The sequence below is a fragment of the Macaca mulatta genome, chromosome 15 (assembly GCF_049350105.2).
Source record: "Macaca mulatta isolate MMU2019108-1 chromosome 15, T2T-MMU8v2.0, whole genome shotgun sequence".
In the NCBI taxonomy this organism is placed as follows: domain Eukaryota; kingdom Metazoa; phylum Chordata; class Mammalia; order Primates; family Cercopithecidae; genus Macaca; species Macaca mulatta.
In genome coordinates, this window is record NC_133420.1 from 72,353,386 (window position 1) to 72,367,617 (window position 14,232).

The following is a 14,232-nucleotide window of genomic DNA, read 5'->3' on the forward strand; positions in this document are numbered from 1 at the left end:
AGCCTGGCCAATATGGTGAAACCCTGTCTCTACTAAAAATACAAAAATTAGCCAGGCGTGGTGGTACATGCCTGTAATCCCAGCTATTCTGGAGGCTAAGGCAGGAGAATTGCTTGAACCCAGGAGGCGGAGGTTGCAGTGAGCCGATATTACGCCACTGTACTCCAGCCTGGGCAACAGAGCGATACTCTGTCTCAAAAAAAAAAAAGGCTAGGACTCCTCAACAAACCACCATGGCACACATTTACCTATGTAACAAACTTGCACGTCCTGCACATGTACCCTGAAGCTTAATAAAATAATTTTTTAAAAAAAAGACTAGGGCCGGGCGCGGTGGCTCACGCCTGTAATCCCAGCACTTTGGGAGGCCGAGGCGGGCGGATCACAAGGTCAGGAGATCGAGACCACGGTGAAACCCCGTCTCTACTAAAAATACAAAAAATTAGCCGGGCGCGGTTGTGGGCGCCTGTAGTCCCAGCTACTCGGGAGGCTGAGGCAGGAGAATGGCGTGAACCCGGGAGGCGGAGCTTGCAGTGAGCCGAGATCGCGCCACTGCACTCCAGCCTGGGCGACAGAGCGAGACTCCGTCTCAAAAAAAAAAAAAAAAAAAAAAAAGACTAGGACTCCTGTCCTTCAGGGATTTATAACTTGGGAATTTATAAAGATGATGCAGAAAAAGATTAGAGCAAACGATAATGCCTACTACATCATTTGGAATAAGCAATAAAAGACATAAGGGAGAGATCAGCATGCCTTAGAAAAGATGAGAATGGAAAGTTTCATATAATTATATGGTATTCTTTGACATTTTTTAAAATGTATAATTTAGATTGAATCTTAGGCCAGGCTTGGTGGCTCACACCTGTAATCCAAGCACTTTGGGAGGCTGAGGTGGGAGGATCGCTTGAGCCCAGAAGGTCGAGGCTGTAGTGAGCTGTAATTGCACCACTGCACCGTATCTCAGAAAGAAAAAAAAGAAGTAGAAAGTATGAGATGATCTTGTTCTACATTTAAGCTTCCATTCCCCAAACCAAAAAATATTATATCAATAAATATAAAGTAACCAAAATATTGTGGATATTTTTCCCCTTGAGGTTCCTTGTTTAGTGCATGCACTGAATAGTTGCATATCTCACTAATTGTCAAAACTAAGTCATATGGTTAGTAAAATCTCATTTTTGATCACTACTTACGGTTATCATCATCTTCTATTCTTTAAATAGGGAATAGTGCCTACCGATCAGCTGCATCTAAAACAATGAATATTTATTTCCCTAAAAAAGAGGCTGTCACATTTGACCAAGCAAACCCTACACAAATATTAGGTAAGTCTCTTTAATTAATTTTTTCACATATTCACAGACTGTTTGAGATGTCATCAAGGTTGTTTCTCTTCCCAACATGTGTCAGGAATTGGGTACTTAATATGAATAGAGATTTCTATTGCGGTATTAAACAACTATGTCCACCACAAATATACAGTTTGGTAAAGGATCCATAATACTTTCTAAGAAGCCTTACACAAATGTAAAGTAAGTAATTTATGATGACTTTAATAAAAAAAAATTAAAGGTAGAAAATGTAAATTCTACCCACCCAGGTTCTTAATGTTTTTTTAAAAAAAATTAATGAACATCAATGAGTCAAGCATTTGAAAAATAAAGATCTTATCTTTAAAAAATTAGTGGACCTCAGAAATAATACAAGTTCATTTTCTTTTTTTTTTTTCTTTTTTTTTTTTTTTTTGAGACGGAGTCTCGCTCTGTCGCCCAGGCTGGAGTGCAGTGGCCGGATCTCAGCTCACTGCAAGCTCCGCCGCCCGGGTTTACGCCACTCTCCTGCCTCAGCCTTCCGAGTAGCTGGGACTACATTAGCTGGGACTACAGGCGCCCGCCACCTCGCCCGGCTGGTTTTTTTTTTGTAGTTTTTAGTAGAGACGGGGTTTCACCGTGTTAGCCAGGATGGTCTTGATTTCCTGACCTCGTGATCCGCCCTTCTCGGCCTCCCAAAGTGCTGGGATTACAGGCTTGAGCCACCGCACCCGGCCACAAGTTCATTTTCAATTGCCCATTAGAAATGAATCTGCTGGCCTGGTGCAGTGGCTCATGCCTGTAATCCCAGCATTTTGGGAGGCCAAGGTGGGCGAACTGCCCGAGGTCAGGAATTCAAGACTAGCCTGGCTAACATGGTGAAACCCTATCTCTACTAAAAATACAAAAATTTGCTGGACATGGAGGTGGGCGCCTGTAATCACAGCTGCTCTGGCACGAGAATCACTTGAACCTGGGAGGTGGCGCAGTTGCAGTGAGCCCGAGATCGTGTCACTGCACTCCAGCCTGGGCAACAGAGCAAGACTCCGTCTCAAGAAAAAAAAAAAAGAAATGAATCTGCTTTAGCCACTTTGATTGCTTTTTCTGTTTGTGTTCCTCAAAACAAAATAACAGTGTTTTGTTGTTGTTGTTGTTTTGGACTAAGGGTACTGTTAGCTTGTTCGCCACAAAGATTATGATGAGAATTAATTGGGATAACATAACATAACATACTTACCAGAGTATAAGGCAGGGTCAGTATTGTAAAAATTTATAAAAATCACTCATTAATGTTTTCTTAATTGCTTTATTTTGAATAATGTAGTATATGCACACTTTTAGATGTTTTTTAAAAACTCGTGAAAATCTAACAGGTATCTTGATATTTGCATTCCTTAATAAACTTGATTTTTGTTTATTAGAATTAAAGTTGTTAATACCTGAGATTAGTGAAACAGGCCCTAGTTTCCATTTATAATTGATTTCAACGGTGTAAATTTGGATAATTTACCTTTATTATCGGAATTTGGACTTTTTTATTCTTGAGATAAAGATTTTTAAAGAAACACAGTAACTCAAAAGTCATAAAAAGGATGCTGATACTAAAGATACATGTGAAGGATTTGAAGGAAATTGTTTCATGAAATGTGAACATGGGAAGAAAGGGCAGTATGTCCATTAAATAAATTTTTAAAATAATGTGATGTCAGATATGCGTATGGAACTAAGTCATAAATTAAATGTTATCAGTAGGCATTTAACTCTTTGACTATTTCATTGACAACTGTAGAAGTTGACATAAATTGGCTAAAAAGTTGTTATAAATTTTCTCATGGAGAAACTAGGTTATTGACTTATACTTGAATATATATATTACACATATTTCTTTGAAAGTCATTCAAAATGGAGGCTGGACGTGGTGGCTCATGCCTGTAATCCCAGCAGTTTGGGAGTTCAGGGCAGGCGGGTCGCTTGAGGTCAGGAGTTGGTCACCATGGTGGTCAGCCTGGCCAACATAGTGAAACCCCATCTCTACTAAGAATGCAAAAATTAACTGGTGTGGTGGTTCATGCTGGTAGTCCCAGCTACTTGGGAGGCGGGAGCAGGAGGATCGCTTGAATCCTGATGGCAGAGGTTGCAGTGAGCCAAGATCAAGCCACTGCACTCCAGCCTGGGCAACAGAGTGAGATTCTGTCTCAAAAAAACAACAACAGAAAAAACAGGGCTGGGTGTGATGGCTCACGCCTGTAATCTCAGCACTTCGGGAGTCTGAGGAGGGTGGATCATGAGGTCAGGAGATCGAGACCATCCTGGCTAACACAGTGAAACCCTGTCTCCACTAAAAACACAAAAAATTAGCTGGGCGTGGTGGCAGGCGCCTGTAATCCCAGCTACTTGGGAAACTGAGGCAGGAGAATTGCTTGAACCCGGGAGGTGGAGCTTGCAGTGAGCCGAGATCACACCACTGCACTCCAGCCTGGGTGACTGAGCAACACTCCGTCTCAAAGAAAAAAAAAAGACAAAGCTCACAAGCCTTATCCTTACTTTATGGTTTTTGATGATTGTGATAATTGCTGAGAAACATCTTAAATCCCCATGGTGTACACTAGAGTACTTTTATTGAAAGTCTTGACATTTATGTATTATCTGGCCAATTACAGTTAGGGAATTTTGAAAGTTTGGTTTTGGGTTTTAGGTAAACTGAAGGAACTTAATGGAACTGCACCTGAAGAGAAGAAGTTAACTGAGGATGACTTGATACTACTTGAGAAGATACTGTCTCTAATATGTAACAGTTCTTCAGAAAAACCCACAGTCCAGCAACTTCAGATTTTGTGGAAAGCTATTAACTGGCCTGAAGGTAAATAAACACTCTTCAAAAATATAACCAGAAAGCAAGAAATTTTATCTTCATTTCTATCAATATTACTGGTATTTGTAGATTAAATAAAAGTTAACTTGGGTAGTTCTAGTTCACTATGGAAAATCTTCACGAAAAGGGTTCACTACACTACTGGAATTGATAATCTTGTTTTCGTTACATGCCTTATGAGAATCTGAAGGTGGCCGGGCGCGGTGGCTCAAGCCTGTAATCCCAGCACTTTGGGAGGCCGAGACGGGCGGATCACGAGGTCAGGAGATCGAGACCATCCTGGTTAACACGGTGAAACCCCGTCTCTACTAAAAAATACAAAAAACTAGCCGGGCGAGGTGGCGGGCGCCTGTAGTCCCAGCTACTCGGGAGGCTGAGGCAGGAGAATGGCGTAAACCCGGGAGGCGGAGCTTGCAGTGAGCTGAGATCCGGCCACTGCACTCCAGCCTGGGTGACAGAGCGAGACTCCGTCTCAAAAAAAAAAAAAAAAAAAAAAAAAGAATCTGAAGGTAATATAATGATCCCCATATATGCACCAGTTTGTTTACTGTTTGAGAGCATTTGTGGATTCCCTGCCAGGCATCCAAGATACTCTTAGTGACCTGTTAACCCTAGGCTATAAACATGCACTATAAGTTTGGTGGTTTTTTTTCCCAATTATGTCAGTTAAATCTTTTTTGATTCCCAAAGAGTCCTTGCCCGTTTTTTGTTTTTGTTTTTGTTTTTTTCATGCCATTGATTTATTGCAGAAAAAGCCTTTTTTTTTTTTTTTTTCAATAAAATGTCCCATATTATGGATTTTGCTGATGTGTTCCTCCATCTCTGTATTTATTGCTAGTGGCAAAATTAGATTCTGGTTCAGTAGGAGTTTTTTTTTAGGTAAAATTCTTTATAAATGATGATGTATACTACTTTTATATTATGGAGCACTTAATGTTGGATTTTCTCACCTTTGGTGATGCTAAGATTACTTTGTGCATTCATTCAGATGGCATCTACCCAAGTCCTTGATTATAAAGCTCCCACCAACCTATAAGCATCCTATCACTTGTTAACTGGAATTCTTAAGAACTTTCTGGCTGGGCTCGGTGGCCCACGCCTGTAATCCCAGCACTTTGGGAGGCCAAGGTGGGTGGATTACCTGAGGTCAGGAGTTTGAGAGCAACCTGACCAATATGATGAAACCTCGTCTCCACTAAAAATACAAAAATTAGCCAGATGTGGCGACATGCACCTGTAATCCCAGCTACTTGGGAGGCTGAGACAGGAGAATTGCTTGAACCCGGGAGGTTGAGGTTGCAGCAAGCCAAGATCACGCCATTGCAATCCAGCCTGGGCAACAAGAGTGAAACTCTGTCTCAAAAAAAAAAGAATTTCCCGTTTAATTGTTCGGTCTTCAGAAGTTTTAAAAGCAAGGTCTGTGCCCTGTTCTTTCCATTCATTTTTGAATACTCACAGTGTGTAGGTTATTTGATAACCTGAGAGAGTTACCTTATTTTAAAGTGAATATGATCTTACAATAATTAATCTAGTTTATATAAAATTATGGAAAATTAACAAAAGTTTCAGAAATATGTGCATTTTTTAAAAGCTGACACATGATTTTTCACATTTTCTAAAATGGTTAATTTTGTAGTGGGAACATAAAATCCTTAAAAGTTGATAGTCAAAAGAAATTTTCTTTATTTTCATAAGCATTAATGACTTTTTTTTTTAATAGATATTGTCTTTCCTGCACTTGACATTCTTCGGTTGTCAATTAAACACCCCAGTGTGAATGAGAACTTCTGCAATGAAAAGGAAGGGACTCAGTTCAGCAGTCATCTTATCAATCTTCTGAACCCTAAAGGAAAGCCAGCAAACCAGCTGCTTGCTCTCAGGACTTTTTGCAATTGTTTTATTGGCCAGGCAGGACAAAAACTCATGATGTCCCAGAGGGAATCACTGATGTCCCATGCAATAGAACTGAAATCAGGGAGCAATAAGAACATTCACATTGCTCTGGCTACATTGGCCCTGAACTATTCTGTTTGTTTTCATAAAGACCATAACATTGAAGGGAAAGCTCAGTGTTTGTCACTAATTAGCACAATCTTGGAAGTAGTACAAGACTTAGAAGCCACTTTTAGACTTCTTGTGGCTCTTGGAACACTTATCAGTGATGATTCAAATGCTGTACAATTAGCCAAGTCTTTAGGTGTTGATTCTCAAATAAAAAAGTATTCCTCAGTATCAGAACCAGCTAAAGTAAGTGAATGCTGTAGATTTATCCTAAATTTGCTGTAGCAGTGGGGAAGGGGGATGGATATTTTTAATTGATTAGTGTTTTTTTCCTCACATTTGACATGACTGATAACAGATGATTAAAAAAGAAAATACTGTGGATTAAGTAAAATTTTACATCTTGTAAAGTGGTGGGGAGGGGAAACAAAGAAATAAAATTTTTGCACTGCTGAACTGTGAGATTTTCCTGTGTAATTTGGGTAGGTTTTCAAGAGTATGAAAACAAATTTAAAAAGAGCTATAATCAGCAACAACACAATGACAATGACATCTTCCCCTTACCTTAGCCACTAAGGAGAAGATAAGGGCTGTTACTCATATAATTTGCTTTTATTATGTACACCAAACTGTTAATTGTTGTCAATTATCTTTTATTTAACTTCTCCATCTTCATTGCTAGGTTTTTCAAACAGCACTGATACATTTAAAGGTCTTGTTTTAGGGTAACTATTTTTAAAATTTTTAAATTATATTTATAAAATAATTTATAAATTATTCATATATTAAAACAATATAAGATAATTTCTTGATTTGTCAGTTAAAAATCCTAAAATATATTTGTTAAATGGCTTATTTTTAGATGAAGAAAAAGCCAGTTGGTAAACTATGTTAGTCATCTATCAGTTCAGACAGACGAGGTCTCAATTTAACTCCAGGCTTAGATCCAGTTTCTTTTGCCCTTCACTGTTTGAGGTAACTTCATTTTTCATTCTAGTTCTGACATTTGACTATTTATTTTTGTCATTTTCCATTATTTCAAAGGGAATTCGGAACATGTTGAATTTTATCAAGTGATTACATAAGCAAGAGTACGTCAAACTGGGTTATTTGAAAGTCTAGAACCCCTGTCATGTGAAATTACTATTTTTGAGCCCTCTATGTTGTCCAGGCAGTATGGTAGACACACTGATATTTAATCCTTAAAACCCTTTTAAATGAGGGCGAGTATTATCCCTGCTTTCAGAAGTAGACATAATAGGATGAATCATGTAAGAGAGAAAAAAAAAGTGAAGCCAAGAGGGAGTTAACTACTCAAAGTACATGCCATGCTATACTTTCTAGAGAGGAGGTCACAGATGTGTGTGAACATCCTAGCAATTAACACAAAGAAGAAACCATCACATTAATTACACAATTTATTGTGTCTGAGGTAACCCAATTTCCTGAGAGAGGCATAACTATTCTATTTTCAAAAGTGGGAAAGATCTTTTCATAAAGAAGACATTGCCAAATACAGTGAGCAACATTCTCAATATTCATGGTATAAAGAACCATGAATTTCCTGGCTTAATGCCAAATTACAGCCTTAGAAGAATAATTCTTCCCCAAATGGGCAAGAAAAGGTTCTAATTGTCTAGAATAATCTAAGTAAAAACTTCTGGAATATCAAAAGGAAATGAGTAAAATGTAAATAGAAGGGGATATGTACTTTGGTGAGTATTAAATTGCAACTTCCTGGTGTGTACCTGGACTTTAAATATTCTGTTCACTGGCTCAGTTACATAACCTATACTTTTCTTTTTGTTGATTGGGTTTAGGTGGTTATGTCAAAGTTAAATGGCAAAATTAGGAATTTAACCCAAGTCTGACTGGTTCCTTTACAATACACTGCTTTCTTGTTAATAAGTCCAGTCTAGCATTAAGTTAATAAGTACAAATAATTTATTTGCAATATTTAGGAAAAGTAGGTACTTTTGAATAATGATAAGAAATAGTCTTGGTTAAGATTATGAGTTCCCTTTTCAAAATGTAAGGAGCGGCAGAATGTAAACACTGCTTCCTATTACTGTGCAAGTTTTTTTATATCAACTTTTATTTTACTATTTAATGTTTGTTGTGGAGATTACAAAATATAGCTTAGCAAAAGGAAGCAATCTCACTTCAAGGATATGTTAAATAATATGATATTTTCTTTTTTAGTTAAACTTTCCTATGATTCTATTAATGTTTTTTCTGAATACAAAAGTAATAAACATTTACTGAGTAAAACATACACACACACACACCCCAAATAAAAATTGCCTGTAAGGCCACTATCTAGAGAAAACTATTCGTAACCTCTTGTGGCATAGTGACTATGTATGTAAATGTGTTTTATTTTATTAAAAAAGCATTGTATCATACATACTCTTTGATAACCTGATTTTTAAACTTATATTTGGTACCAAGAGCTCCACATTAATAAATACAATATTCTATCATATGGATAATACCCATTTCTTACTAACTGGCACTGTTTCCAATTTTCAGCTATCAAGCAAAGATACGACAAATCTCACAAGAGTCTTACTAGTTCCCTAAGAACATTTTATACATGGAATCGGTAGATCAAGATAGTGTACATTTTTTAGACTATTTACATTGCCATCTCACCTCTAGCGGTACAACTCTTGGAATTAATGTACTTCATATTGCATTTGAAACCCCATTGCCTACAAAAGAGTTAAGTTATTATTGTCTCCATTTCATAACTATTACCTTCTTTCTGGCATTAGGTTCCTTTAGATGAGTATGTTACTATTTATATGACTAGCTGAATTTATAACTAAATAGCAATGCAATGAAATTTATTATCTACCTCATAATCTTCTTAAGTGATGGAAGAAGCAAAGGTAAAAATGGATTCTTTACAGAGATAATTCTGAGGATAAGAGTGGGAGGTAGGTTCCTTAGCAGTTACCACTTTGTATGTTACGGTTATTTTATTAGGAAATGATAAAATGCATAAAAGACCATTTGTGATGTATCATCCTTCCTGAAAGTCTTAGATAAATTCCAGACTTTTAAAGTGTTATTCAATCTATTTTTAAAAAACTATTCTAATCGCTAATGCATTATTTTCTGTAGAAATTATATGCAGTATAGTTGTGATTATAAATAGTTTTGAAGACTTTAATAGCATTTTTTCATGAGTTTTCCTTCAATTTTTTAATAAAAATATTCATACATAAAAATTTAAAGAGGCTGGGTGCAGTGGCTCACACTTGTAATCCCAGCATTTTGGGAGGCTGAGGTGGAAGCATCGTTTGAACCCAGAGTTCAAGACCAGCCTGGGCAACAGAGCGAGATCGCATCTCTACAAAAAAATTAAAAATTAGCCAGACATGATGTTGCGTGTCTGTAATCCCAGCTACTCAGAAGGCTGAGGTGGGAGGATCACTTGAGCCTGGGAGGTCAGGGTTGCAGTGAGCCATGATAGTGCCACTGCACTGCAGCCTGGGTGTTGACAGAGCAAGACTTTGTCTCAAAACAAACCAAAAAATTGAAAGAAAAGTACAGTGAACATTCATGGACTTGTTAACTAGATTCCACAGTTATTAACATTTTGCCAGATTTGCTTCATCTCCATAGTTTATACTTTCTTTTTACTTAAATGCTTATCAACTGGATACTTCATTATGCATCTTATAAGAATTAGGGCATTCTTAACATAATTTGTCACCGATAATATCACACTTAAGGAAATTAGTAATTTCATAATATCTAATATCTAATCCATATTTCAAATTTCCTCATTGCTCTAAGAATGCCTTTTATAACTTCTGCTTTAAAAAGATCTAAATTCAAGGTTTGTGTATTGTATCTATTAATAGTTATTTATTAACTATTGCTTCTTTGAATTCTTAATCTAGAATAGTCTTTCATATTTTAAAACTATCATTGACTTTTTGAAATTTTTAGGGCACTCCAGCATGTGAAGCACCTCACATTTTGTGTTTGTAAAATATTTTTCTACAAGACTTTGATATTGGTTATCTATTGCTGCTTAATAAATTACTCCAAAACTTGGTGGGTTAAAATAGCACACATTATCTCAAATGTCCTGTGGTTCAGGAATCCTAACACAGCTTAGGTGGATCCTCTTGAGGCTGTAAAGTATCAGCCAAAGCTGGTGTCTCATCAAAAGGCTCCACTGAGGAAGGTTTCATTTTCAAGCTCATATCGTTGGTGTTTAGTTCTTTTGGGGTTGGACTGAGGACCTCAATTCCTAGGTAGCTGTTGGCCAGAGACTGCCCTCTCTGATTTTTGCTATATGGGCCTCCCCAGTGTGGCAAGTTGCTTCATCAAAGCCAACAAGGGGGAGTCTGCTGGCAGGACCAAAGTTGGAATCTTTATAATCTAATCACAGAAGTGACATCTCAACATCAAGGTATTGTATTGGTTGGAAGTTAATCAAGGGGAATGGATTATGCAAGGCAGTGAATACCATTGGGGAGGGATCACTGGGGGCTATCTTGGAGTCGGCCTGCACCACCTATTTCCTATAAATTGAAAGTCGTTTCCATTGAGATTAAAACTGTTTGTAGGAATACTTTACAGGTGATATGTACTTGTTATTTTGACTTGATTATATCATATTTGAGCTTCCTTAAGGGGTAAAATAGTCTTTAGAATAAGGTGGGTAATGGAAGCTGTAAACAGGAGAAAGTTGCCTAAAGCCCTTTTGTAAAGTAGATAGTCTGATGTTGGTCCTAGGCTTAAAATGAGATGTTGGGGCTTAAAACCTGACCTTGGAATTCCTGGACATGTGATAACTCAGAAAAATAAAATGTTCAAATGGCTGTGATCATCAGATTTCAAGGTATATAGCAACATTTACCACAACAGTTTGCAACGATTTAAACCAAGTAACAATGCAAAAAACAACTAGACAGCCTGCATTAATCACTTATTCTTTTCTAGTTGTATATGCATAGTTTATCCTCATTATGAGGTAGGTATTACACAGGTGAAGAAACTGAAAGAAGTCAAATCTGTGTAAGTCAGTAGTAACTAAACAATGGAGAAGATAGCAGTATTTAATCAATGATGTTGCCAAAACTGGATATCAATATGAAGAAAAATATCAATTTGTAGTAGCCTCTTTATCAAAATAGCAACTACAGTGGCTACTAGTGCCATATAAGCATGACGTGGATCAAAAGAAAGTGGTTTTAAGCCATTGAATGACATTTTTTTCCTTCCTGTGTCCTCAAAGGAACTAATACATTCAATAAATGTTCACTTATTTCTGTATTATTTAAAATTTTCAGTAGTAATAGCAATCAAAGGTGCAGTATAAAATAGTGAAGGAGCACTGACTTTGGCGTTCAGAAGTCATACATTCCAATAGCATTTCCACCACTTAGTAATGAATTAAGGCAAGTTGCTTAACCTTAGCCTTAGTTTAGTCATCTGTACAGTGGGACTTCATATGACAGATGAATAATTGAAGATTCATGTAAAAGCCTAGCAAAATGATGGCCACATAAATGTTTAGCAAGCATTTCTTCCAAAGACACTGCAAGGCTACCATGTTCTTTAATAATAATTGCCTTTACAAAAACAAACAAAAGGGGGGAAAAGTAATTAAGTTTTATTTCTACTGGGGAAAAAATGCACATGGGGTGGGGGGTAATCCTGAAGGATATTTATAAAGTTGTTTAGAACTCAAAATCCTTACACTTCTTTTAAACTTCTTATAATGCCCCAGGACCCAGCAAGAAAGTGTTCTGCTGGACTGTAAAAATCACATATATGCATACTACAACCCTAGCAGTGGTCTCAAGATTTCTTGTAAGACTTCTGTGTATTGTATAGTGACAATATCAAACCAGTTTTGAAGACTTCTTACTACTAACAGAGAAATACAGGGAAAGGGTCTCTTTTAGACAGAGTGCATATCGGTTAACTATAGCCACAGTAATAGTGTGCAACAACCAACAACAAAAATAATAGTTTTTATTTAGCTTAGGAGTTTCAAGCTTCGGGTAGTATGGTCCTGGCTGGGCTCATTCATGTTTCTACAGGTTGTCTGAGGACTCACCTCCAGGCTGGGCTTGTCTGGGTAGCTTAGTTGAGGCAGCTGTGCTCTACTTGTTTCTTATCTTCTGGGACCAGTGGGCCACTTTGGGTATATAATTTTCATGATGATGGTGGAAACACAAGTCAGTCTTCCTAATTGCACAAGCTTTTTTGAGACTCCACTTGCTGCACATCTGCTAACATCCATTTGGCCAAAGTAAGTTAGATGGCTGAGCAGAAGGGTAGGGAATTATGTCTCTTGCCTGTAGCAGAAGAGCACTGCCAAATTACATTGCAAGCTGTGGATATAGGGAGAAGTGAAGAACTGGGGTCATTAATGCAATTTGCTACAAGTGTGATAGAAAAAGAAGCTCTGTGTGGGTCCTGAAATTATCAGTTTAGAATTTTGACAAATACTTGCATCCCTAGCTTGTTCCAGGCAATGTATTAGGTGTTGAGACTACAAAAAAATGTATATGCATAGTTCCTGGGAACTAACAGTATACTGGAGAAGAAACTGAGCAAGCGCCTGCAGTAAAGAGTTCTGGACACTCTAGGGAGAACAGTGGGTTACAAAAAAAAGAAGTGGTTAATTTTAGGAGGATTGAGAATGGAAGTGATGTGGAAATGTTTTAAATAAGTTAAAATGAATCTTAGATGCAGTAAGTATATGTGGGGCTGTTGAACAGGCCTGAAGAGTATATTTCTAGGAAAGGCTGAAGAGAAAAATGCTGTCAGATCATGGAAGGTCTTACATGTACTATTAATTAGGACTTCAGGTTGCAAGCAACAGAAATCAACTCAGATCAGGCGGAGTGCTGTGGCTCATGCCTGTAATCCCAGCAATTTGGGAGGCCAAGGCGGGGGATCATTTGAGGTCAGGAGTTCAAGACCAGCCTGACTGATACGGTGAAATCCTCTAAATTAGCCAGGCATAGTGGTGCACGCCTGTAGTCCCAGCTACTCAGGAGGCTGAGACAGGAGAATGGCTTGAACCCAGGAGGTGGAGGTGGCAGTGAGTCGAGATCATGCCATTGCACTCCAGCCTGGGTAACAGAGTGAGGCTGTCTCAAAAAACAAAAACAAAAACAAAAAACTTAACTCAGATCAGCTTAATGGGGGAAAAAAAAAAGAATTACATTGGCTCACTGATGGAAAATAATAGTATCAGGATTTTTTTTACTTATTTCCGCAAGCGCTTTTGTTGGCCTCATTTTCTTAGAATTGTCACAAGACAGAGAACACGACAATGAGCAGCTAAGAGACAGTTTCCTTACAGTAGACAAATGAAATTAAATGATGACTTAGTGTGAAAGAGCAAATTTCTCACCTAATATCTCTTTACAAAATCCCAGAGAAGAACTGATTGACCCCGGCATTAATGCATGCCTATCCCTGGCAATCATTGTGATCAATGCTCAATGCATTGCTGAAATTGGTGTGTAAGAACCAGTCTCTGTCCACCCTCCCATATATACTTGTTCTGGGCAGAAAAGCAGTCTGCATTTGTTTGCAGAGCTTTAAGTCCATAGCAATATTTAGTGCTGAGCCTCTTAAGCATATTAAGTTGAACCATATGAAGCTGTCAATATTCAACTACATTTTCCTTTTTTTTCTCTCTGTCTCTCTGCTGCTTGAATCAACATTCAACCATTTTAAATCTGTAAAAAGCCACTTTCATATGGTTCAACCTAAAGAGACATCTCTCTAAGTCAGGCTTGTGATATCTCTATGGCATGTTCCTAGCATAAATCAAAGTCCTTCCCCTGTCTTCCATTCAGCAGAACCCCACATAGAAAGCAGTTTGTACCTGTGGTTCCAAAACCCACTTGACTGTCAACTTCTCAGTAGCAGCTAAGTCCCTACAGCTATATCTCTCTGCCATGCGATGTAAGAGCACTGCAAACCTCCTCCCGACCTCATTTATTAAAAGACTAGTTTCTAGCCATTAATTTTACTCATTCTGTCCCCCATACTGGAGTG

General features: G+C 37.8%; 1 protein-coding gene across 2 annotated transcripts in view; it reads left to right on the top strand.

The window, feature by feature from the left end:
- PLAA (phospholipase A2 activating protein) overlaps positions 1–6,730 on the top strand; it is a 40,463-nt gene extending 33,733 nt beyond the window's left edge. The window contains exons 11-13 of one of the 2 annotated variants that reach the window (XM_028834308.2): positions 1,224–1,325; positions 4,006–4,170; positions 5,903–6,636. In XM_028834308.2, coding sequence (XP_028690141.1) covers positions 1,224–1,325; positions 4,006–4,170; positions 5,903–6,468 — 833 coding nt within the window. In that variant the 3' untranslated portion in view covers positions 6,469–6,636. 2 annotated transcript variants of the gene reach the window in all.
- The last annotated feature ends 7,502 nt before the right edge of the window (positions 6,731–14,232 follow it).